This window comes from Eumetopias jubatus, unplaced genomic scaffold (assembly GCF_037043125.1).
Source record: "Eumetopias jubatus isolate StellerSeaLion01/CBP00866 unplaced genomic scaffold, mEumJub1_p1.0 scaffold_60, whole genome shotgun sequence".
Classification (NCBI taxonomy): Eukaryota; Metazoa; Chordata; class Mammalia; order Carnivora; family Otariidae; genus Eumetopias; species Eumetopias jubatus.
Genome location: NW_028274866.1, coordinates 1,037,622 through 1,063,946, shown reverse-complemented (window position 1 = coordinate 1,063,946; position 26,325 = coordinate 1,037,622). Strand labels below are relative to the sequence as shown.

General features: G+C 40.8%; 1 protein-coding gene and 1 pseudogene across 4 annotated transcripts in view; one reads left to right on the top strand and one right to left on the bottom strand.

Moving 5' to 3' along the window:
- The window catches only part of GAB3 (GRB2 associated binding protein 3), a 100,033-nt gene that overhangs the window by 6,000 nt on the left and 67,708 nt on the right, over positions 1-26,325 (bottom strand). For all 4 annotated transcript variants that reach the window (XM_028094906.2, XM_028094904.1, XM_028094901.2 and 1 more), the window contains 4 exons: positions 18,195-18,250; positions 17,530-17,749; positions 15,002-15,083; positions 13,772-13,874 (listed from right to left, as the gene is read on the bottom strand). In XM_028094906.2, coding sequence (XP_027950707.1) covers positions 13,772-13,874; positions 15,002-15,083; positions 17,530-17,749; positions 18,195-18,250 — 461 coding nt within the window. The remainder of the gene's footprint in view (positions 1-13,771; positions 13,875-15,001; positions 15,084-17,529; positions 17,750-18,194; positions 18,251-26,325) is intronic.
- Positions 23,531-24,730, top strand: LOC114201929 (eIF5-mimic protein 2 pseudogene; annotated as a pseudogene).

The window sequence follows — 26,325 nt, the reverse complement described above, 5'->3', positions numbered from 1 at the left end:
ATCAAATACTTGTTCTGCAACTGAGAAAAGCACATCATTTTCTCCTTTAATATGTTAATGTCTTGATGACTTAAAAGATTCTTTTAATTTATAGTTGTTATAGCTCATCTCTCAGAAAATATTAAGGAGTACACTCGTCACAATGAACACAGGGTATTATAGGGAAGTTTGAATCGCTATATTGTACTCTGAAAAACCAATATAACACTGCATGTTAACTAACTGGAATTAAAATTAAAACTTAAAAAAAGGCAACAATAGATTTTTAAAAAACGTCTCCCCTTCTGGCACAGTTTTTGTTTCCTCTGATCTATTTTGGTCTCTACCCTTCATGCCAGAGCTTTCCAGAAAGGTCTGATGAAATCATTGGCTGTCTGCTCATATTTAAGAGCCAAAGACCCAAAAGTTGACTGGAAGCTTTGAGTACATTGGTGGTGCTTGTCAACTGCGGGGTTCACTTCAGGGGGATCCTATTGGATGGTTTTCTTGGGTAACCCTCAACGTCAGGACCTAGGTCTTCCTCGGGCTGCTCAAATAACCCAGAGAACTATCTTCCGATCTCCAGGACTCAGTTGGAAAGGTCTGATCGTCAACATTGTGGAAAAGAGGGGCTATAGGGAAAAGGTTCGGGAATGGTTCTCATATTTACCTCATCACCTCGTGTTTAGTATAGTATTCTTGGTCATATGGGTCTAATGTCTCCCCCAACCAGTCCAGAGAACCCTTGTTTTACTCTCTCCAGAGACTACACTTCAACTTTTCTGTAGAGAAGGGAAGTCATAGAGGTCCACCACCATGCAGTGAGGGAGGGGCATTTTGAGATTTACCTGCTGCTTAGGCGGACTTTGGACCACTACCTCTTCTTTTCCTTTCCCTTCAGCCCTACTTCCAGAACTATGTGCCATGGACAAGTCCTGAACCTTTTGGTATTCTGTAATATATTCTGCCTACCCCCACCACCACCCCGGTGTATTTAGGTGTATTCTTGGGTCTGATAAGTCATTTACCACGCATCCATCTGCTTTCCAGTTTCCAGTGTCACTGCTATTATCTTCTTCAATTCTCTACACCCTTACGGGCTTATGCCTTTAACAAATCCCTTTACTGGCATTTTAGAGGCCGTTTTGGGATGGAGGGAAAACAGAAGCCTGTGGTCAATCTGCCATCTTTACGGAGATGTCCAAGAACAGAATCTGAAATGTTAAACCCACTTTGTATACCTGGGATAAATTCATCTTGTTTGTGTGTATTCTCAGCTTTTCACAGTGCTGGATTTATTTTGGTAAAATCTTCTTTAGGGCTTCTTTTCTAACAACTTTATCGAGCTAAAATTCCAGACCATACAATTCTCCCATTTAAAGTGGTGCTTAGTGTGTGCCCATATTTGTGCAATCATTGTCTCAATTAATTTTAGAATATTTTCATTACCCCGAAAAGAAATCCTGCACCCCTTGCTGTCACCCCCGGTCTCACCATCTCCCCAAGCTCTCGGCAACAACCACTAATCTATTTTCTCTCTGAAGACTTGTTGTTCTAGCCCATTCCATACAAATGCAATCATACAGTATGTGGTCTTCTGAGAGGACTGGCTTCTTTTCACTCAGCATACTGTTTCCAAGGTTCACCAATGTTGTTTCATTGCATGGCTGCATAGCATTCCATCGGGTGGCTATACCACATTTTATTCACCAAGTCAACAGCTGATGAACATTGGGGCTATTTTCACTTTTTGGCTATTAAGAAAGTGCTGCTGGGGCGCCTGGGTGGCTCAGTCGGGTAAGCGTCTGCCTTCGGTTCAGGTCATGATCCTGGGGTCCTGGGATCGAGCCCTGCGTCTGGCTCCCGGCTCGGCCAGGAGCCTGATTCGGGAGCCTGATTCTCCCTCTCCCTCTGCCTGTCCCTCCCCCTACTTGTGCTCACTTTCTCTCTGTCAAATAAATAAATAAAATCTTAAAACAACAACAACAACAACAACAAAGGATGGGGCACCTGGGTGGCTAAGTTGTTTAACTGTCTGACTCCTGATTTCAGCTCAGGTCATGATCTCAGGGTTCTGGCATTGAGCCCGGCATGGGGCTCCATGTTCAGAGGGGAGTCTGCTTCTCCCTCTGCTCCTCCCCCGCTCGTGCTCGCTCGCTCTCTCTCTCTCTCTCTCTCTCTCTCAAATAAATAAATAAATCATTAAAACAAAGGACAGAAATGGTTGAAGAAAACGACATAATGAAATAAGAACTGAATGACTGTACTCAGGGAAAAAAGTGAAGAGAAAGAGAAAACCAGTCTCAGAGATGAGGCCTAAGCCACAAGATTCCCAGGGAAAAAGAGATTCAACTGAAAATTTAATAAATGCCATTGAAGAAATGCCAGAAAACAGCTAAGAGAATAAAAAAGGAAAAGAATCACAGAAAAAAAATGGTTGAAATAGAAGACAGGCAAACAAGATGCAGTATACATATTTATTATTAGATTCCTCATAGAAGGAAAACCAAACAATGGTATAGTACTAATATTAAAAACTATAATCCAAGAAAAAGTCCACAGATAAAGTAACACCTGACGCTACGTACTGAAAGGGCCCACCAAGTACCTGGATTAACTGGATGGTCAGTTTTACCCAAGATGGTAAATTCTATTACAACGGCTATATTGATAAAATGCCAGAATAAAAATAAATAAATTAGGGACGCCTGGGTGGCTCAGTTGGTTAAGCGACTGCCTTTGGCTCAGTTCATGATCCCAGGGTCCTGGGATCGAGCCCCACGTTGGGCTCCCTGCTCGGTGGGGAGCCTGCTTCTCCCTCTCCCTCTGCCTGCCACTCTGCCTACTTGTGCTCTCTCTCTCTCTGTCAAATAAAAAAAAAGTGCTGCTATGAACATCTGTGTACAAAGTTTGGTTGGACATATTCTTCTTTAGGATATTTTAATCTGTGTCAATGAGTAAAATTGGTCTATAATTTTGTACTTAGGTTATCGCTATTTGTATCATGTTGTTTTAGACTTATAAAATAAAGTGGGTAATATTTCCTCTTTTTCCATTCCCCGGAGGCATTTATATAAGATTGTAATGATCTCTTCGTTTTGGTAGAAAGTGTCTGTACAATTGTTTGGGCCTCATGATCCTTTGTAGTAGAATTTTCCCTACTGATTCAGTTTCTCTAGTAGTTATATAATCACTCAGGTTTTCTATTTCTACTTGAATGTGTTTTTGGATATTTTCTGATAATTTGCCTATTTTCACCAAAGTTGTCAAAATGCTGGCATGGAGTTCAAAATATTCTCTTATGTCATCCATCTCTGGCATATTTGCAATTATTATCTCCTTTACATTTTTAATATTATTTGTATCCATTGCTTTTTCTTGATTAGTTATGTTCAATTTTAGTCTTTATTTTTTTTTAAGGTTTTATTTAGTTGACAGAGAGAGAGAGAGCACAAGCAGGGGGAACGGCAGAGGGAGAAGCAGGCTCCCTGCCGAGCAGGGACCCTGACCCGGGACTCAATCCCAAGACCCTGGGATCATGACCTGAACCAAAGGCAGACGATTAATGGACTGAGCCATCCAGGTGTCCCCAATTTTAGTCTTTAAAGAGCCAATTAGGTCAGCATTGATCCTCTCTAATTTTGTTATTTTGTTCATTTCTGTTCTTGCCTTTATTCATTTTCCTTTTGAGGGGTTAATTTTTTTCAATTTATTATTATGAAAATGTCCTAGTAATCAGCCAAATTGAAGAAAATATCCTGTGAACACCCATATCCCCACCATTTACATTCTACCACTAACATCTGACTACACTAAATTGCTCGTGAGTCTTCAGACTGTCTGAGGACATGCATCGTGAGAAACTCCACCATTATCCCTTTACATATTGTTTCTCTATCTTTTTTATTATCTCCTTCTAGAACTCTGACTAGACAAATGTTTGACCTTCTCATACTATCTTCCATGTCTCAAATTTCTCTACGCTTTTATCTCCTTGTCCTGATTTACTAGTAACTTCTTCACAATGATCCAGTTCACTAAATCCCTCTTTGGGTTTAATCTGCTCAACCCATCCATTGAGTTTCTAATTTCTTTTTTTTTAAAGATTTTATTTATTTATTGAGAGAGAGAGAGAGAGAGAGAGAGAGAGAGAGAGAATGAGCTGGGGGGAGGGGCAGAGGGAGTAGCAGGCTCCCTGCTGAGCAGGGAGCTGGATGCGGGGCTCAATCCCAGGACCCTGAAATCATGACCTGAGCCAAAGGCAGATGCTTAACAGACTGAGCCACCTAGGCGCCCCCACTGAGTTTCTAATTTCATCCCAATTTTTATTTCTACAAGTTCTAAATGGTCTTTTCTAATCCGCCTGGTCATTTTTTAAAAAAGATTTTATTTATTTGACAGAGAAGTGGCGAGAGAGAGAACACAAGCTGGAGGAGCAGGAGAGGGAGAAGCAGGCTCCCCGCTGAGCAGGGAGCCCGACATGGGACCCCGGGATCATGACCTGAGCCAAACGCAGACGCTTCACCGAATCGAGCCACCCAGGCGCCCCTGGTCATTTTTTAATAGTATCTTGTTAGTCTAACTTTCAACTTATCTTATTTTTTTAAATATATCAAACATAACTATTTTATTTTCAAAATCCAATTATTTCCAATAATGGCTTACTTCTGTATTTGATTCTATTGTTTGTAATTTGTATCAATTTTCAGGATTTGTAATTCCTTGACATCTTTGGTCCCAGAGAATCCCCTTCCTTTCTTGTCAGGTGAGTTTTGTTTTTCAAAAATATATTCTCTATCATTTTAAGATATTTGATGTGGTGGTCTGTGATTTTCATGGTAGCTTGCCTACTAAAGAGCCCCATGAAATTAAAAAAAAAAAAAAGAACAAATGTAGTTCCACTTCCTTTTGTTTAAGATTGGGTTTTTAAGAAATCTTTACACCTTACATGGGGTTTGAACTCGCAACCCCAAGATCAAGAGCTGCATGTTCCACCAACTGAGCCAGCCAGGCGCCCCAATGCAGTTCTACTTCTAATGTTGGATTAAATAGTTTTGACCACCCTTCCTACAAAGAACAATATGTCATTTTTGGTAGAATTTGGTGAATTGTTTCTAAAGGACCAAAAATAGCCACAGAAACCTGGAGGAAGATAAACAAAGCAGGAGGACTTATTTTCCTCGATACAGAAACTTACCAAGCTACAGTAACTAGCATAGTGTGGTACTGTCCAAAGAGAGGCATGCAGACCAATGGAACAGATTTGAGAGCCCAGAAAAAGACCCATACACACACGGATACTTGATTTCTGGCAAAGATAGCACGGCAGGATAGTGGCAAATTACAGTAACTTTAAATAAATGGTGACAGATCAATTAGAGAAACCTATTAAGGGAAAATGAAACTTGACTCCTACCTCAAATCATACGCAGAAGTTAATTCCAGGTGCATTGCAGACCTAACTGGGAAAGGTACAACCATAAAGCTTCTGGCAAATAACCAAAGTTCACCCAAGATTACGTAGATCATGTTAACGGTCCTCCGACTATTAAAGAAATTGAAGTCACCCACATGGTTTCACTGAAAAATTTACCAAAAAACTTAAAGAATAAATAACACTAATTCTACACAATCTATTCTAGAAAACAGAGAACACTTCCTGAGGATTCCAACATTACCTTGATAACATAACATGGTAAAGACACTATGAAAAACCTGCAGATCAATAGCCATCATGACCATGGATACAGAATCCTCAACAAAATGTTAGCAAATCAAATCCAGCAATACCTAAAAAGAATACTACACTATGGCCAGATGGGATTTATTCAGTGAATACAATACTGATTCAACATTCAAAAATAAACCAGTATAGTCCACAATATTTACAGTCTAAAGAAGAAAATTAATGATCATATCAATAAATGCAGAAAAGCATTTGATAAAATCCAGCATACATTCATGATAAAAAAACTCTCAGAAAACTAATAGAAGGGAACTTTCTTACCCTGATAAAGGATCACTATAAAATACCCACAGCTAACATACTCAGTAGTGAAAGATTGAGTGATTTCCCCCAAAATGGAGACAAAGAGATTCATCTCACCACATGTATTCAACATTGTACTAAAAGTGTCAGGCTGGTGATAAAGCAAATAAAAGAATGAAGGAGCATACAGATTGAAAAGGAAGGAATAAAACACTGTATTTACAGATGAGATGATCATGCAAACAGAAAACCCCAGGGAATCTAAAGAAAATAAACCTCCCATATTTAATAAGGGAATTTAGCAAGGTCACAGGACATGAGGCTAACACACAAAAAACAATCATATTTGTATATACTGCCAATGGACAACTGAAAGCTGAAATTACAAAAATGCCATTTACAATAGCTCCAAAAGGTGAAATACACAGGTAGAAATCTAATAAAATATGATAACATCTATATGTTGAAATTATAAAATTCTGAGCAAAGAAATAAAGAAAATCCGAATCAATGGAGACATGCCATATTCATGAATTAGAAGTTTCAGCATAGTAAAAATGTCAATTCTCCTCAAATTTATTCACACTTCATCTTAGCCAAAAGGCTGAGAAGCGATTCTCCTCAAATTTATTCATAGATTTAATACAATTCCAATCAAAATCACATCAGGTTATTTTGTTAGATAATGACAAGCTTATTTCCAAAATTGGAAAGGCAAAGGGGGCAGAATTAACAAAAAAAATTTTTAAACAAGAATGAGATTGGGGAAAATATGTTTCCCATTTTAAGATTTACTCTAAAGCTTCAGTAATCAAGACTGTGGTATAGACAAAATGATAGACACATAGATTCATGGATCAGAATATAAAGACTACAAAAATATGCCCAAATGATGTTTTACAGAAGTGCAAAGGCAAGTCAATGAAGAAAAGATTGTCCTGTCAATAAATGATATGGGAACATTTTGGACAATCATATGTAAAAAATCATCCTCAACACCATCTCATACCTTATATAAAAAGTAACTCAAAATGGATTACAGACCTTACATAAAACCTAAAAACATGATACTTTTAGAAGAAAACATGAGAAAATCCCAATGACCTAGTAGGGTTAGGCAAATAGTTCTTCGACATGATAACAATCCGTCAATGAAAAAAGTCTACATATATGTATATATATTATTATATTATTATATAGATAGATATTATCTATATATAGATATATATAAGTCTCTCTCTCTCTCTCTATATATATATATATATATATAAAGAAGAAAGTCAATAAATTGGGCTTAACCAACAGGCAGTCATGTCTCTGCCACTGGCCGTAGCAACATTTTCCTAGCTGTGTCTCCTGAGGCAAGGGAAATAAAAACAAAAATAAACTACTGGGACTACATCAAAATAAAAGGCTTCTGCACAGGGAAGGAAACAATCAAAAGGTTAAAAGGCAACCTACAGAATGGGAGAAAGTATTTGCAAAATATATAAAGAACTTCTTATACAACCCGACACCCAAAAAACAAACGATCCAATTAAAAAACGTAGCAGAAGACGTAACAGACATTTTTCCAAAGAAGGCATCCAGATGGCTAACAGACACATGAAAAGATGCCCAACATCACTCATCATCAGGGAGATGCAAATCAAAACTACAATGAGGTATCACCTCACACCTGTCAGAATGGTTAAAACCAGTAACACAAGATAGGGACGCCTGGCTGCCTCAGTCAGTAGAGCATGCGACTCTTGATCTCAGGGTTGTAAGTTCAAGCCCTACATTGGGTGTAGAGATTACAAAACAAACAAACAAAAAAACAAAACAAACCCACAAGAAACAACAGGTGTTGATAAGGATGTAGAGAAAAAGGAACCCTCTTGCACTGTTGGTGCAGCCACTCTGGAAAACAGTATGGAGGGTCCTCAAAAAGTTAAACATAGACCTACCCTATGATCTAGTAATTGCACGACTGGGTATTTCCCCAGAAAATACAAAAACACAAATTCAAAGGGATACATGCACCCCAACATTGATAGCAGCATTATCAACAATAGCCAAATTATGGAAGCAGCTCAAGTGTCCACTGACTGATGAATGGATAAAGAAGATGTGGTGTGTACGTGTACACACACACACACACACACACACAATGGAATATTATTTGGCCATAAAAAAGAATGCAACCTTGCCATTTGCAACAACATGGATGGAGCTAGAGAGTATAATGCTAAGCGAAATAAGTCAGTCAGAGCAAGACAAATAGTATATAATTTCACTCATATGTGGAATTTAAGAAACAAAACATATGAACAAAGGGAAAAAAAAGAAAGAGAGGCAAAACAGGAAACAGACTCTTAACTATAGAGAACACACCAATGGTTACCGGGGGGAGGTGGGTGGGGTGAAGAGTTAAACAGATGATGGGGATTAAGGAGGGCACCTGTTGTGATGACCAGTGGGTGTTGTATGGAAATGTTGAATCACCTATATTGTACATCTGAAACTAATATAACACTGTACGTTAATTATACTGAAATAAAAATAAAAACAAATAAATAAATTTGGCTTAATTAAATTTAAAATCTTTGCTTGCAAAAGACAGAAGAGAATGAAAAGGCAAGCTCTAGACTCAAGAGAAAATTTTTGCAAGTCACATATCCATCAGATAACTTGTACACAGAATATGTAAAGAGCTCTCAAAACCCAAAGTAAGAAAACAAACAACCCAATTAAAACTCGGGCAAAAGGATCCAACCGATAGATACTCCACCAAAGAAGATACATAAGCGCCGAATAAGCACACAAAAATAAGTCTGACATCATTTGCCATGAGAGAAATATATGCTAAAACTACAATGAGATACCACTATCTACATGTTAGAATGTCTAAATTAAAAAAACCAAAAAAACTGCAGGACCAAGCATGCTCCAGTGGAGCAACTAAAACTCTCATAAATAGTTGATGGGTGCGCAAAATCATACAGCCATTATGGAAAAGGTTTTGGAGTATCTTGTAAAGTTAAACATACAACTGATGACCCAGTTAAACACAGTTGATAACCCAGCAATCTCACTTCTGGGTATTTACCCCAGAGGAGGATTTTTCAACAGTGGCATTATTGACTTTTGGAGTCCGATAATTCTTTGTTGTGGGGAGTTGTCCTATGCACTATAGGATGTGTAGCATCATCCCTGAACTCTTCCTGCTAAAATGCTAGCACCACAATCCTCTGTGCCAGGTTGTGGCAACCAAAAATGTCTCTAGACATTGCCAAATGTCCCTTATGGGGCTAAGTCATCCCCCATTTCTGCTCTAGAGAAATGAAAACTTAGATAATGCAAACTTATGCCCACACAAAATCGGTTAAAGGCCCTCAAGATCAGGAACAAGACAAGGCAGGCCATTTCTGCAACTGACATTCAACAAAGTATTGGAAGTTCTAGCCATATATATAGCAATTAGGTAAGAAAAAAATAAAAAGGCAGCCAAATTGGAAAAGAATAAGCAAAATAATCTGTTGACAACATGGTCTTATATGTAGAAAACTCTAAAGATTCCATGCAAAAAAATAACAAAAAAATAAACAAATGCAGCAAGGTTGCAGGATACAAAAATCACACCCAAAATTCAGTTGCATACTTATACACTAGCTGAACCATCTGAGAAAAGGAAATCAAGAAAATGATATCATTTACAACAACATCAAAAAGAATGAAGTATTTGGGAATAAATTTAACCAAAGACTTATAATGACAACTACAAAACACTGCTGAAAGAAAGCAAAGCAGACATAAATAAATGGAAAGACATTTCCGTCTATGTTCATGGACTGGAAGACATAATATTGTTGAGATTACAACATTACCCAAAGCAATCTGCAGCTTCAATGCATTCCCTACCAAAATCCCAATGGCATTTTTGGCAGAAATAAAAAAAAAAAACCCATCCTAAAACGCTTGGAATCTCAAGGAACCCTGGATAACCAACTCAATCTTGAAAAAGAACAAAGTTGGAGGACTCACACTTTCTGATTTCAAAACTTACTGTAAAGTTACTATAAATCAAAACAGTGTGATACTGGAGTGAGGACAGACATAAAAACCAACGGGCCCAGAAATAACTTTCACATATATGGTCAACTGACTTTCAATGAAGGTGCTGAGACCACTTGGTGGGTAAATGGCAGTTTTTCCAACAAATTATGCTGGGAAAACCAGATATCCACAGGCAAAAGAATGAAGTTGGATCCTAACCTTAGACTACACATAAAAATTAACTCAAAGAATTAAAGACCTCAACATAAGAGCTAAAACTATAAAACTCTTAGAAGAAAACATAAGAGAAAACTTCATGACATCGGATTTGGCAATGATTTATTGGATACGATATCAAAAGCAGAGGCAATAGAAGAAAAAAAGAAATTCAACTTCATCATAATTTACAAGTTCTGTACACCCAAAGACCCTACCAAGAGAGTGAAATGACAACCCACGGAATGGGAGAAAATATTTGCAAATCATGATCTGATTAGGGGTTAATATCCATAATATATTTTTGAAAAAACTTTTACAAGGCAACAACAACAAACACAAACAACCTAATTCAAAAATGGGTAAAGGACTTGATTAGTCATTTCTCCAAAGATCCACAAATGGCCAATAAGCACACGAAAAGATGCTTAACATCATTAGTCATCAGGGAAATGCAAACAAAAACCACCATGAGATACCACTTCACACCCAGGAGGATGCCTATAATTAAAAACAAACAAATGGAAAATAACAAGTACTGGTGAGAATGTAGAGAAATCAGAAGCTTTTGCACCTGCTGGTGGACATGTAAAATGCTTTGGCTGCTGTGAAAAACAGTTTGGTGGTTCCTCAAAAAGTTAAACATAAAGTATCATAGGATGCAGCAATTTCACCTCTAGGTATATATCCAAAAGAATTGAAAGCAAAGACTCAGATACTTGTACACCCATGTTCCTAGCAGCATTACTCACAATAGCCAAAAGGCAGAAACAACCCAAATGTCCATCAACAGATGACTGGGTAAACGAAATGTGGCCTCTCTATCCAATGGAGTATTAGCTTTAGAAAGGAATGAAACTTGGAGACATGCTACGATATGAATGAACGCCAAAGGCACGAAAGGACAAGTGTCATATGATTCCATTTCTGCGAGGCCCTTAGAATAGGCATATTCACAAAGCCACAAAGTAGAACAGAGGTTTCCAGGGGCTTTTTGGAGAGGGCCTAGGGAGTTATAGTTTAATGGGTACAGAGTTTCTGTTTGGGATGATGGAAAAGTTCTGGAAACACATAGTGATGATGGTTGCACAACATTGTGAACATAGCTTAATGCCACTGAGTTGTACATCTAAAAATGGTTAAAATGGTATATTTTATGTTCTGTATATTTCACTTTAGTAAAAAGGTATCAAAAAAACCAAAATCTGTAAAAGAACGTTGCTGGGGCACCTGGCTGCCTCTGTCAGCAGAGCACGTGACTCTTGGTCTCGGGGCTGTGAGTTCGAGCCCCACACTGGGCATGGAGCTTACTTAAGACAAAACAAAAAAAACAATGTTTGTAACAATTCTATTCATAAATGCCAAAAAACTTGAAACAATCCAAATGTCCTTCAATGGGTGAGTAGATAAACTGTGGCACATCCATACACTTCAATAGTACTCGACAATAAAAGAGAGCTGTTGACATGTGTTACGACTTGGGTGAATCTCAAAGAAATTATACTGAGTGAAAGAAACCAGTCTCAAAAGATGGCATACTCTATGATTCCATTTATGTGGCATTCTTGAAAAGACACAACTATAGCGATGAAGAATACATCAGTGGTTGCCAGGGATTAGGGTCATGGGAGGCTGTGACTATGAAGACGTAGCATGAAGGAGTACCTCGAAGTTGTTCAGTGTGCTGATTGTGGTGGTGGTTACGCGAATCCACGTATATGTCAAAATTCATAGAAACGCACACCAAGAGAAAGTCAGTTTCAGTGTAAGATAATCTAAAAACTAAAAAGTATTATAATGCCATAATAAAACATTTAATGTGAGATTGAGGGTTTAGAATTCTACTATAAAAGTCTTACAAAACTATTGAAATTATAGAATGTGGAAGTCCTGTAAAAAAGAGATCACATAAGTTAAAATTTTCATTCTTCTAAATTTTCTATAATTTCACAAACATTGAAAGAAACTAAAAAAATGATACATAACTTTAATAAAGCAAAACTTGTATTTCAGCCCCTGGCCTAAATTTTTACATTCAGATCAGACTCTGTTCTCAGAGAGAAAAAAAGTTAACATATACGATTATGCACAAAATCAAAATCAAACCCTATGAGTCATGTAGGCTTGTTACGTGGAACAAGTGAAATGATGTAACTCAAAGTCATTGGAAATTATTATTATTACTACAGTTGAAGAGACCTACAATTGAATGAGATGGGATAGGCTTTAGATAGGCTTTAAACACACCTATATGGTGCTTTCCCCACAGCTACCTGCCTTCAGCCAGTATTCTGGGCTCTTAATCTACCGTGTCATATGGCCTAATAATGCCCAGACAGTCATTAACTAATGATTATAAACTTAGGCAAGAAATCAATCCATAACTGTGCTGTTAATAAAATACTGGGCTTTCTCATAACCTCAAAGATCAGGGATGAACTGCTAGTATCTGGAATGACTCTGCACTTGCTTCTATTAGGTTACAGATTCACTTCCCTTTTCTGTTCTCTGGAGACAGAGCACAGCTGGTCAGTATCCTTTATAAGAGTGTTTTCTTCTAGAAGTTTCCCAAGGGCCATTACAAAGTGTGAAAAACATCGGGAAGACCACAGCAGATTTGTATATGAGTCACTTTCCATCTGCATATGGTTAAGTGAACTTACAGCACAATTTTTATCAAATGGAAAGGCAAAATGAAGCATTTAATTACTGCTTCACTGGAGATGACCGTGTTTAGATTTTCACTTGCCTACTAACCTCATGCATAGGAGGGCTTCAACTGTCTTTTCATATAGTCACAGTGCCTTGAATAGCAGTCTTTTATGATCTCTTTGCAAAACTTCATCGGTCAAACACAGATTCTCTCTGGAGTTCCCTACATTAAGTTCCAGAACAGGCTTGGTCCTGGCTAACGTGCTTCATAATTCCCAGAGGTGCTAAAAATCCCTCTGTCTTCAAAAACCCATGCTGCCCATAGAATCCAAGCTAAAGAGAACGGAAGGAACAACACAGGGCAGGAGGGGGAGATAAATTACTTAATTAAAGGATAGAGATGTCACGTCTCTATCTGCTCAGATTTACAGAAAGACCCTATAACCCCAGTCTCCAGAGACTAAGACACATTCACAGCCCAGGACACTGAACTCTCTCCCACTGGGACTCAAGTGACTCATCCTTCAGGTGGTTTGGCAGAAAGGAACACAGGATATGTGAGTTTGCTCTGCACATCCAAGGAGCTACAAAGTCATTTAGATCAAATAGGGTATCATAGCCTTGGTGAAAAGAATGGCCAACATTTCCATTCTCCCATTACACGTGCCTCAACCCTGAGTGCTCTTGCAATAGTACAGCCTCAAAATGCTAGGAGGAGCTGGATATTGCAGGGAAGAAAACCAGCTTCAAATAGATTTGTTCCCAGTAACCTGGTATCACATTCAAGTGAGTGTTTTCAGATTGCAGGGGGCTTTCTCAAGTTCATGTTTCCTTTATAATGAACTCATAAGAATACACATTGGGGTGAAGCATATGAAGAGTGTGAAACAGGATTACCATTTGGATGTAGCTTTCTTCCTCTTCTCTGGAAACGGAATTGGCAAAAAATCTTGCAGAATTAATACCATTTCTTTCTGGAGAGAGAAATCTGGTTCGATTGCTGAGAACAAAAATATAGATGAGGTCAAAGCAATGTCTTACAGCTGCTCTGAAAGCCAGCCAGGAACTGACATGGTCCCTGTGGGCTTTTCAGCCCTCCCCTTCCAGATAAAATTTCCTTCTGGCCAAAGCGATTCCTGAAGCAGTAGAGACTGCCCAGCTTCTGTCCCATTGTGGGGCGAATGGCTCCCAATTCTCAAGGGTTACTTTTTTCCAGGCCCTCCATGTGTTAGAGCTCACAAGCTTTCTAGAAACAGACCAAGGCATCATAACATTTAGAAAACAAAAACAAAAACAAAACACAAACAAAACCAAAACGCTCCTTTGGGGCTCTCTTGTTTCCATTCAAAGTAACTGGCAAAAGTAATGAGGTGTGGCCATTCCTCTGATGGGATAAGAACAAGACTGCAAATCAATTTTCACCCTACTCCTGAGTCAGAAGCGCAGACTGCATCGCTCTGCGGTCATGGCCGGAGAGAGAGCTCCTGGCAGAGGTCTGCTTTGCAAAGTGATTGTATCCTGTGGCGTAGAGAGAGAACCAGGAAACTCTTGGGCCAGGCCCACAACTCTGAAAATACAACTTCTAAAAGATGAGATGAGAGAGTGCAGACACATTTGGGGTTTGTCTGCCAGGTCCACGCACCATCCCTCTTTCTCTGAGAACTCCCTCCCCCTACTCGTTCACAAGGCTGGGCTTCTGGAAGCCATGTTGGTACTACTGGCCCTCCCCCGGGGCCACAGGTGACTCCACTCAGGCTGGGGCAGGCCAACTCCCTCTCCCAGGAAATGTGAGTTGGGGTCAAAAAAGAGCCTATCACAGCTGGTACTGGAATTATAGCATGTAAATAAGCTCAAGATCTACGGTTCATGTGAAGAGAGAAGCAGACGTGAGAGGTGGAAAGTTCTTTGGGTTCCCAACAGCTCGTTCCTAACTCCAGCATCCTGGGACATCCAGTTATATTCCTTCCTTTGTGATCTACAAAATATTTCTGGCTCATGATAACAAACCCCATCTCTCCTTTGACTTAAGCTAGATCAAGTGGGCTTCAGCTACCTTTAATCAGAGTCTTAACTAAAACCGGGAGTGCCTGTGCTGGATGAGGTCCCTTCGAGCAATCAAAGACCTACCAAGGTACAGTGCAGGTCCTGGTTAGAGACGCATGTTCCCGGATGGTGGAGAGGTTTCTCAGGTCCAGGGGAGGTGGCCGTGCTACAAGATAATACACGATATCCAGTACGGTAAGTTCTCAGGAGTTAAAGACCAGAATCGAAAGACTAAAATTATGACATTCCACTTACTTATTAGCACATCCAGTCCAAATTGACCAACAAGCAGCACTGATGATGAATGTGAATTCACTGATCTACCCTCCCCTACCTCACTGGTCACATTACCAGCTAGAGGTAACAATGGGGCAACACATTTAGTCAATATGCATTTGAGAACTCACTGTGTATCAGGCATGGTTCTAGGAGTTGGGAGGCACAGTGTGAGCAAAACAGATGAAAGTCTCTGACCATATGTAATCCCAACACCTACCTTACACTTGGCATGTCCAAAATGGAAATTTTACCTTTCTTACTGCAGGCAAAGATGATCACCCAGGTTTTAGTCTTCCCCTCTTCCAGTTCATTGTCTACCTGATAGTCTTTCTACGTAGAACATTCTTCCCCATCTCTCTGCCTGGTTAGTCATCTTCAGATCTCAGCTCAATGTCTCCTGCCTAGGAAGGCCTTCTTTGACCTCCAGACAAGATCAGGCCCCACATCATGGGCTCTCATGAGTTCTTATATTTACCCTTCATAGAGCTCCTTGCAGTTTGTAATGATATATTCATCTGTGATTATCTGATTCGGGTCTAGACTGTGCTCTGGGAGGACAGGGATTTTTTGCCTCATTTGTTGCAGTAGCCTTGGCATGCAGAGAAGCTCTTGGCACCTGACCCTTACTCCACCTCAGTCGTCCAACTTGTTGAGTTGGTCATGCATGTATCCCTCTACCAGGGCCTTGACCAGGTTCCTTTTGTTTCCTCCACTAGACTACATGGTAGAGACTATTTAAGTCCCCTCCATATCATCAGAGCATCAGTTTCCCAGGAGCCTCTGATCTGGGTGAGGTACTGAGCTGGAAAGGACATGTGAGTCACATAGTTCCTGGGGAGAAGGTCTCTCCTGGTGGCATGACACCGTGGCATCGGTCTCACCGACCAGCCAACTTGTGGCTACTCCCCCTGCCCTCTCCCTGTTGGGCCCCAGGGTCCACCCCTGTCAGAACCTGTCCTCCTGGCTCAGGTGTCCACCTTCACACCGACCCAGTGAATCCCCAGCCCTGAGTCCATCCAACATGTTCATGCCTCTGATTGCCAGGTCCTATAGAGCTGCACTGGCCATACATGGCTATTTAAGTAGATATTTCTTAACATTAAATAAAATTTAAAATTCAGTCTTGGGGATGAAAGGTACAGCATGGGGAATACAGTCAAAAAATTTCAGTTCTTCAGTTGTACTAGCCACAGTTCAAGTGTTCAATGGCCACATTTCTATCATCACAGAAAGTTCTGTTGGATAACACTGCTATAGAAGATTAATTGAGCAAAATAAATAGCGGCCTCAAAGTTACATGTCCCTGTGAAATCACTCCTGACCAGAATGAATGATTGTTTCCTCTGAAACTCCGAAGACAGGGTTCGTTCTCTTATTCGGTACTGACTGGATCATTTTTCTTCTTCCAGCTGGCTCTTACCTATCTCCCTCCCCCTCCCACTGAAGAACCTGCTTCCTCATCTTTACCTCCCACCCAGGGCCTAGCACGGCAGCATACCCACAGCAAACATGCTGCAGATGTGATCTGACTCGAACTGAAGGGGTGAGACTAGAACGACCAGGCATGAGTAGGGGCCTTTTACCAATTTGGGGCAAGGCCGCTTGAAACAGTGGTTTTTCCAAAGAGCAAAGAGAGGTGGGGACCAACCAGAGATCACGGTCATTGTACCAAATAGTTCCTAGTAATCACACACACCTACTGGGCAGGTGGCAATGGGCAAGAATGAAGTTAGTAAGTTACTTTGACCTGCTTTTCTTCCCTCTCTATCCATGCTGTTTGCAGACCAGAGAAGCTGCCTGGGAACAAGGCAGAAGCTTCGAGGAGCTCTGGGCCTATAGGATCCAGACTGCTCATTGCCCCCAGACACCTCTGCTGATGGGCATGTGCAGGGCAGTGAGTGAGAAGTTGCACGTGACCAGGTCTGGCATTCAGGAATTCCTGTCAAAAGTCATTCTTGGCTACCTCACTGTGATTATATTCAAGTCTGTTTAAACAAAGAGATGCCAGGCGGGTTTCATCATCGTCACTTAGCTCTGGACCTTTGTTAGGGAAGCAGCTGAAGATGAGCCCTCTGGAATGAACTTGGCTTTGTAGGCTATATTTGCAGGGCCACAGTGCCTTAAGTCCCATGCCTCCTTTTCTCAGTCTGGGGTGGCAAGCTTTCCTGGCCCTTCCCATGCAGTCCCGGCCATTGCTCCTTACACTTCCCAGCCCTCGGAGGTGGTTCCTCTAGTGCTTTCTTCCCAGAGAGTGTCAGGAAGGGAACTTTTTCACATGGCCTCTAGGACCCGTACCCCCTCTCCTGCATGGCGCGCCTGGTCAAGTGGCTTACGTTTCCTCTGAGGCTTGAGATCTCTGTTCACTGGCGGAGGCTCCAGGTCCGCAGGCAGCTCAGGCAGCGGGCTTGGGATGCTTCCTGGGCTCATCGGGATGTAGTCATCATGGCTGCAGCGGGCTCCAAGACCAGAGATGGCTGCCTGGGGGCCCATGGGCACGTAGCCGTCTTCGGCCCCGCCTGAAGCCGTAGGGGACATGGGGGAGAACCCGCACGGCTGCAAGAAAACAGAACGGTCATGGAAACGGCCGCACATGGGGCTTTGGTTGCAAATTATCCAAGAATAACCTCGAACTTCCTTAGGAAAGTCCGATAGGCCTCCAACTCCAGCTCTGCTTCTGTACCTATCGTATGAGGTGAGTGAGACTCTCCTGAAGGTGATGCTAGAAGACAGTGGGTTAGGAATGTCTGCAGATGCTCTACATATGATGTGATGCCTGAAGTCCTGCCCTGAGCCAGACAAGGGTCTGAACCATTAGAACTGGCAGGGTCCTCACAGAACACTCAGTCCAGTAGTTCCCAGACAAGTGCAAGCCTTAGGGGAGACTGAAAGGGTCCTCAGAGACTCAGTGCTGAGTCTCAAAAGACCTCAAGGGAACATATGTTGGTTAGGCTATTTTTGGTCAAATTGAGGCTTAAAGGAACTCAAGTGCCAAACTTACCAAATTTAAACTAAGCCGCTTGTCTCGTTGTCTTAACGATTGGCCTTCTACATCAGCTGTAAGAGACAAGCCGGGGTGGTGAGAAACGCAAGACGGTATCAGTTGAAACTAGGTTCCAAGTCCCTATGGACCTCAGGGCCCTATGCTCAGCTCTGGAGAGGAAGAGAAGCATAACACAGTTTCTATATGCAAGGCTTGCTATTACGTCTCGTTGGGCAGTCAGAGCACATTCACCAACAGATGGAAATCAGACCAGATTTGGAAGTTTCTGTATCATGGCTTCAGTTCTCTCTATGAATTAGGAGGACATATAGCAAAGAGTTAACAAATACCTGTTGCATATATTATATGAATTTTCTGAGCGTAGAGATGACAGAGACAGAGAGAGAGGTTTGAAGAGAGAAGGTGTACAAGATCCCTTGTGATAAGCAGACAAGGGGCAGCACCACAGAGCAGCACTGAGGGTGAATGGGAGACCCGTGATCGTGATTTGCTGCAGCAATAGCCAGCCACTCAGGTACAGGCATGGAGAAAGAAGAAAGTTGGGTTAATCCAGGACTACAAACTTCTCAGATGGATGTGACAAACAGTGTGACATAAACATTTAGAATAATTGTTGAACTGAAAGAAGACATGTCCAGAAAGCAGAGCAGTAAGATAAATGGGCCTAGACTCAAATGAGATATGATTTTTGGGAATTAGCAGCTTAGAGATGGCAGTCAAAACCATAAGAGTAGATGAGTCTATCTAAGTTGCCAGTGTTAAGAGCAGTTTAACTACAAAACCCTACAGAATCCCAATATTCAAAGAGCAGGAAGATGAGCAACCACAGAATAATGTTAGAAAAGTCCAGTGCTCTCAGCAAGTGGGTACCAGGGAAGTGTTCCTCAAGGACCTGGAGATATGAAAAGTCAAGTTGCCTTGGAAAAATATACCGAAGAGTAAATATCATCTTTTTTCGGGGAGGGGGGCAGAGGGAGAGGGAGAGAGAGAATCTTAGGCTCCATGTCCAGCATGTAAGCCCAATGCAGGGCTCGCTCTTATGACCCTGAGATCATGACCTGAGCTGAAACCAAGAATCGGATTTGGTTTCCGATTGGTTTCTGAGCCACCCAGGTGCCCCAAGAGTCAACATCATCTTAAAGTGAGAGAATAATTCCCAGCTCAGAAAGATGTAATGGGAGATTGTGCATTATATACAGATCTTCCTCAACTTCCTTTATCGGTGATGTCCTGATAAAGCTACCCTAAATTGAAAATATTCTAAATAAAGAATGTGTTTACTACATCTAACCTACCAAACATTATAGCTTAGCCTAGCCTGCCTTAAACGTGCTCAGAACACTAACATTCACCTACAGTTGGGCAAAATCAGCTAAGACACAAGCCTATTTTATAATAAAGTTTGGGGCTGCAGCTCACTGCTACTATCCAGCATCACAACAGAGGCTCGTACTATGTATCACCCGCCCGGGGAAAAGATCCAAATTCAAAACTCTAAGTACAGTTTCCACGGAACGCATATTGCCTTTGCACTATCATCAAGTAAAAAAATCCTAAATTGGGGGCACCTGCATGGCTCAGTTGGTTGAGCGTCCGACTCTTGATTTCAGCTCCGGTCATGATCTCAGGGTCCTGGGATCAAGCCCCACGTTGCCCACCCCTGCCCCCGCTCAGTGGGGAGTCTGCTTGTCACTCTCTTCCTCTGTGGTGCCTGGCCCCCACCCCCGCTCGTGCACACATGCGCACTTTCTCTCTCTCTCTCAAATAAATAAATAAATCTTTTTTTTTTTTTTTTAAATCCTAAATCGAGCCATCGTAAGTCAGGGACCATCTGTATATACATATATGTATACATACACACATATTTTTATTTCTTTATATATTCCTTTTTAACACAAATGGTAGCATATTATACTCCCCATTCTGCAACTTGATTTTTTCACTTAATATCTTGGAGATCAGGGCAGAGAAACACAATCAAGACTGTCTTCATTCTTTTATTCAATGGTATTGTGTTTCATTCTACAGATGGATCATAATTTGAGTATTCGTCTAATATTAGGTAACAATTTTATTTCTAACACTTTGCTTTAAAACCAAGGATAGGGGGCACCTGGGTAGCTCAGTCGGTTAAGCGTCTGCCTTCGGCTAAGGTCATGATCCCGGCGTCCTGGGATTGAGCCCTGCATCTGGCTCCTGGCTGAGCCGGGAGCCTGATTCGGGAGCCTGATTCTCCCTCTCCTCCCCTCCCCCTACTTGTGCTCACTCTCTCTCTCTCTCAAATAAATAAATAAAATCTTAAAACAACAACAAACAAAGGATAAGGGCACCTGGGTGGCTCAGTCGTTTAACTGTCTGACTCCTGATTTCAGTTCAGGTCATGATCTCAGGGTTCTGGCGTTGAGCCCAGCATGGGGCTCCATGTTCAGAGGGGAGTCTGCTTCTCCCTCTGCTCCTCCCCCGCTCGTGCTCTCTCTCTCTCAAATAAATAAATAAATAAATAAATCATTAAAACAAAGGACAGAAATGGTTGAAGAAAACGACATAATGAAATAAGAATTAAATGACTGTACTCAGGGAAAAAAGTGAAGAGAAAGAGAAAACCAGTCTCAGAGATGAGGTCTAAGCCACAAGATTCCCAGGGAAAAAGAGATTCAACTGAAAATTTAATAAATGCCATTGAAGAAATGCCAGAAAACAGCTAAGAGAATAAAAAAGAAAAAGAATCACAGAAAAAAAAAGGTTGAAATAGAAGACAGGCAAACAAGATGCAGTATACATATTTATTATTAGATTCCTCATAGAAGGAAACAGTGGTACCAAACAATGGTATAGTACTAATATTAAAAACTATAATCCAAGAAAAAGTCCACAGATAAAGTAACACCTGACGCTACGTACTGAAAGGGCCCACCAAGTACCTGGATTAACTGGATGGTCAGTTTTACCCAAGATGGTAAATTCTATTACAACGGCTATATTGATAAAATGCCAGAATAAAAATAAATAAATTAGGGACGCCTGGGTGGCTCAGTTGGTTAAGCGACTGCCTTTGGCTCAGTTCATGATCCCAGGGTCCTGGGATCGAGCCCCACGTTGGGCTCCCTGCTTGGCGGGAGTTTTCTTTTTTTTTTAAGATTTTATTTATTTATTTGAGAGAGAGAGAAAGAGAGAGTACACAGAGGAGAGTAAGAGGGAGAGGCAGGCTTCCTGCTGAGCAGGGAACCCAATGTGGGACTCAATCCTAGGACCCTGAGATCATGACCTGAGCCGAAGGCAGACACTTAATCAACTGAGCCATCCAGTCGTCCCATTTAAAGAAATTTATTTTTTATTTATTTATTTTTTTAAGATTTTATTTATTCATTAGAGAGAGAGAGAGAGAGAGAGAGAGCACACAAGCACGGGGAGAGGCAGAGGGAGAGGGAGAAGCCGACTCTCCGCTGAGCTGTGAGCCCAACGTGGGACTCGATCCCAGGACCTGGAGATCATGACCTGAGCCGAAGGCAGATGTTTAACTGACTGGGCCACCCAGGTGCGCCTAAAATAGTCGGTTTTCAACAAAAAATTAAAACAGACACAAAGAAGGGGTAAAATAATGATCCATACAGAGGAAAAAAAATCAGTCAATAAAAACTGTCTCTGAAAAGTTCTAGATATTGGAATTAGCAAGAAAGACTTCAAAACTGCTATTATTTTTTTAAGAGTTTATTTATTTATTTGAGAGAGAGAGAGAAAGAGAGAGCACAAGCAGGGGGAGAGGGAGCAGCAGACTCCCTTCTGAGCAAGGGGCCTGATGCAGGACTCGATCCCAGGACCCCGAGATCATGACCTGAGCCAAAGGCAGCCGCTTAACGACTGAGCCACCCAGGTGCCCAAAACTATTATTATTAATATGTTCAAAGAACCAAATGGAAACCATGTTCAAAAAATTACAAGATAGCGGCACCTGGGTGGCTCAGTCGGTTAAATTGCCGACTCTGGATTCCAGTTCAGGTCATGATCTTGGGGTCCTGGGATAGAGCTCTGCATCAGGCTCTGCATTCAGCAGGGAGTCTGCTTCAGGATTCTCTTTGTCCCTCTCCCTCTTCCCTGCAAATGAATAAATAAATCCTTAGGAGTGCCTGGGTGGCTCAGTCATTAAGCATCTGCCTTTGGCTCAGGTCATGGTCCCAGGGTCCTGGGATCAATCCCCATGCCTGGCTCCCTGATCAGTAGGGAGCCTGCTTCTCCCCCTCTCTCTGCCCCTCCACCTTGTTCGTGTTCTCTCTTGTTATCTCTCTCAAATAAATAAAATCTTTAAAATAAATAAATAAATCTTTAAAAAAGTTATAAGATAATATAACAATGACTCATTAATAAAAAGATAGAAACTGGAAAAAAGCAAATGGGATTTTGGAGTTGAAAAGTACAATAACTACAATGTAAATTCACAAGAAGTCCTCAAGAGAAGATTTGAACTGATAGAAAAATCAATGAACTCCAAAGAGATCAATATAAATTGTCCAGTCTGGAAAAGAAATAATGAGAATGAAGAAAAACGAACAAAGCCTCAAAGACTTGTCACCATCAAGTGTACTAACATACATGTAATTAGAGTCCCACAAGGAGAGGAGAGAAGTGAGGGAAAAAACGGAGGAAATTCTTTTGAAGAAACAATGGCAGAATACTTCCCAAATTTGATGAAGAACATTAATCTACAACTAAGAAACTCAAAGAACTCCAAGTAAGCTAAACACAAACACATCAATACCTAGACACATCATAGTCAAATGTTGAAAATCAAAGGCATGGAGAAAATCTCGAATGCGGTAAGAGAAAACCAGCTCTCTAGGTACAAGAGAATCACAGTAAGATTAATAGCAGAGTACTCATCGGAAACAATGGAAAGCCAGAAGGTAGTAGAATTAGAAATTCAAAATGCTGAAAGAAAAAAAAATCTGTCAAACGAGAATTCTACATCCGGCACAACTGTATTTCAAAAATGAAGGTGAAATAAAAACATCCCCTGAGAAACAAAGATTGAGAGAACTTACTGCTAGCAGATCTTCCTTATAAGAAATACTAAAGGAAGACCCTAATACAGGTTGAAAGGGAAATGACACCAGATGGTAATGCAAACCCTCACCAAGAACTAAAGAGAATCATGTAGGGTAAATGTAAAAGACAATAGAAGTATATAATTTTCTCATTTATTCTCTTAACTGATTTAAAAGACAAATGCATAGAACAATAATACAAAACTTATTTGGGGAGAAGAGTCACTGCCACAGTTGCTGCCGCATCGGGGATTTCTGGCTCTTTTCTCGTCGCCTTAAATTCAGATGTCTTTTATGAATAATCAAAAGCAGCAAAAGTCAACGCTATCAGGCCAGCGTTTTAAAACCAGAAAAAACGATGAAAAAGAGAGGTATGACCCTACTCAGTTTCAAGACTGTATTATTCAAGGCTTCACTGAAACTGGTGCTGATTTGGAAGCAGTAGCAAAGTTTCTCGATGCTTCTGGAGCAAAACTTGATTACCGCCAACATGCAGAAACACTTTTTGACATTCTGGTGGCCGGTGGAATGCTGGCCCCACGCGGTACGCTGGCGGGTGACATGATGCGCGCAGATGTTTGTGTGTTCGCAGCGCAAGAAGACCTGGAGACCATGCAAACATTTGCTCAGGTTTTTGACAAGTCAATCAGGCGCAACAAATACCTGGAGAAAGGTTTTGAAGATGAAGTAAAAAAGCTGCTGCCGTTCTTAAGGGGTTTTTCAGAGTCAGAGAAGAACAAGCTGGTTATGTTGACTGGTGTTCTTCTGGCTAATGGGACACTTAATGCATCCATTCTTAATAGCTTTTATAATGAGAATTTGGTTAAAGAAGGGGTTTCAGCAGCTTTTGCCGTAAAGCTCTTTAAATCATGGATACATGAAAAAGATATCAATGCAGTAGCTGCAAGTCTTTTTTCCTGCCAATAAACATGGCGTTGAACACTTCACCAAGTATTTCACTGAGGCAGGCTTGAAAGAACTTTCAGAATATGTTCAGGATTAGCAAACCCGAAGAGCTTGAAAGGAACTCCAGAAAGAACTTCAAGAACAGATGTCCTGTGGTGATCCATGTAAGGATATAATTTTGTATATCAAGGAGGAGATGAAAACAAAAACAAAAACAACATCCCAGAACCCGTTGTCATTGGAATAGTCTGGTAGCAGAGCAAGCCATCAGTCCCTTGAAGCAATACAGCCCTCTACTTGCTGCCTTTACTACTCAAGGTCAGTCTGAGCTGACTCTGTTACTGAAGATTCAAGAGTATTGCTATGACAACATTCATTTCATGAAGGGCTTCAAGAAAATAGTGGTGCTTTTTTTATAAAGCTGAAGTCCTGAGTGAAAAGCCCATTCTGAAGTTGTATAAACATGCACATGTTGCAAAGGGGAGAAGTGTCTTCCTTGAGCAAATGAAAAGGTTCGTAGAGTGGCTCAAAGGTGTTAAAGAAGAATCTGAGTCTGAAGCTGAAGAAGGTAAGGTGACTGAATTTTGAAACTACACCCTCAGTAAAGTGAACAGGAGTTGTAGATAAAATGTCATGTCTCATGTGTCCTGGTTCTTGCATCTTCCTACCTCCCTATATCAAAAGCACGATGTAAGGGCTTTCATGGCAAATTTTCACTGTTTCTATGGTTACTGGAAATGTTGGGTTTAGTTTCTAAAACCAGGGTTTTTTTTTTTAAGGTTTTATTTATTTATTTGACAGAGAGAGAGACAGTGAGAGAGAGAACACAAGCAGGGGGAGTGGGAGAGGGAGAAGCAGGCTTCCCGCTGAGCAGGGAGCCCGGTGCGGGGCTCGATCCCAGGACCCCGGGATCATGACCCGAGCCGAAAGCAGACGCTTAATGACTGAGCCACCCAGGCGCCCCTAACTAAATAAAATCTTTAAAAAAAAAGATAAAAAAAAAGAAAAAGGACGTTCTTTTATATAACTGCAGTGCTTTTTATCAAATTCAGCAAATTCGATATTGATATAATATTATTATCTAATATAAGCAGAGAACTATCTGACTTTTTTACAAGTATGAACCATTGCATTGAATGGATATAGAATAATGTATTTAACCATGTCTCTATTAATGAACATTAAGGTTAATTCCACTCTTTCACAATTTTCAATCACCAACCATGTACACATATAATTTTTTACATGGGTAAGCATTTTTTTTCTTAAGATTCTATTTATTTATTTGAGAGAGAGCAAGCACGAGCAGAGGGGAAGGGCAGAGGCAGAGGGAGAAGCATGCTCCCCACTGACCAGGGAGTGGGGCTCGATCCCAGGACCCCGGAATCATGACCTGAGCCAAAGGCAGCCACTGAAGCGACTGAACCACCCAGGTGCCCCATTTCTGTAGGCAAAATTGCCCTTCACAGGAGTTAAACCAATCTACACCATCTACCAAAATTACAAATACTATACGGTCCCCAAACACTGCTGCTGTCCCAATACTGTCCTTGAGAGCAACTGTAGGCTAAATTCCTAGAAGCGAAATTGCTGGGCCATAAGGTATGTTTCTACTAATGTAAAAAATCACCAAGATATATTCTTTTTAAAGTTTTTTAAATTTTTTATTTTGATCACCCAATGCCCATCACAAGTGCCCTCCCTTCATCCCCATCCCCTAGCTCACCCACTTCCCCTCTGCTGACCACCAGTGTGTTCTCTATAGTTAAGAGTCTGTTTCTTGGTTTGTCTCTCTTTTTCCTTTTGCTTATTTGTTTCTTAAATACCACATATGAGTGAAATCATATGCTATTTGTTTTTCTCTGATTTATTTCACCTAGCATTATACTCTCTAGCTCCATCCATGTCATTGCAAATGACAAGATTTCATTCTTTTTTTCTTATTTTATTTTTAAGTGATCTCTACACCCAACGTAGGGCTCAAACTCATAACCCCAAGATCAAGAGTCGCATGCTCTACTGACTGAGGCAGCCAGGTGCCCTCATTCTTTTTTATGGCTGAATAATATCCAAGATATATTCTTAAGAGGAAAATCAATGGATACGGTAAAGTGTAAGAGTGCTACTATTTGCATTAAAAAGTAGATTATACATGCATATTTTCTTGAATATCCAGAAAATTC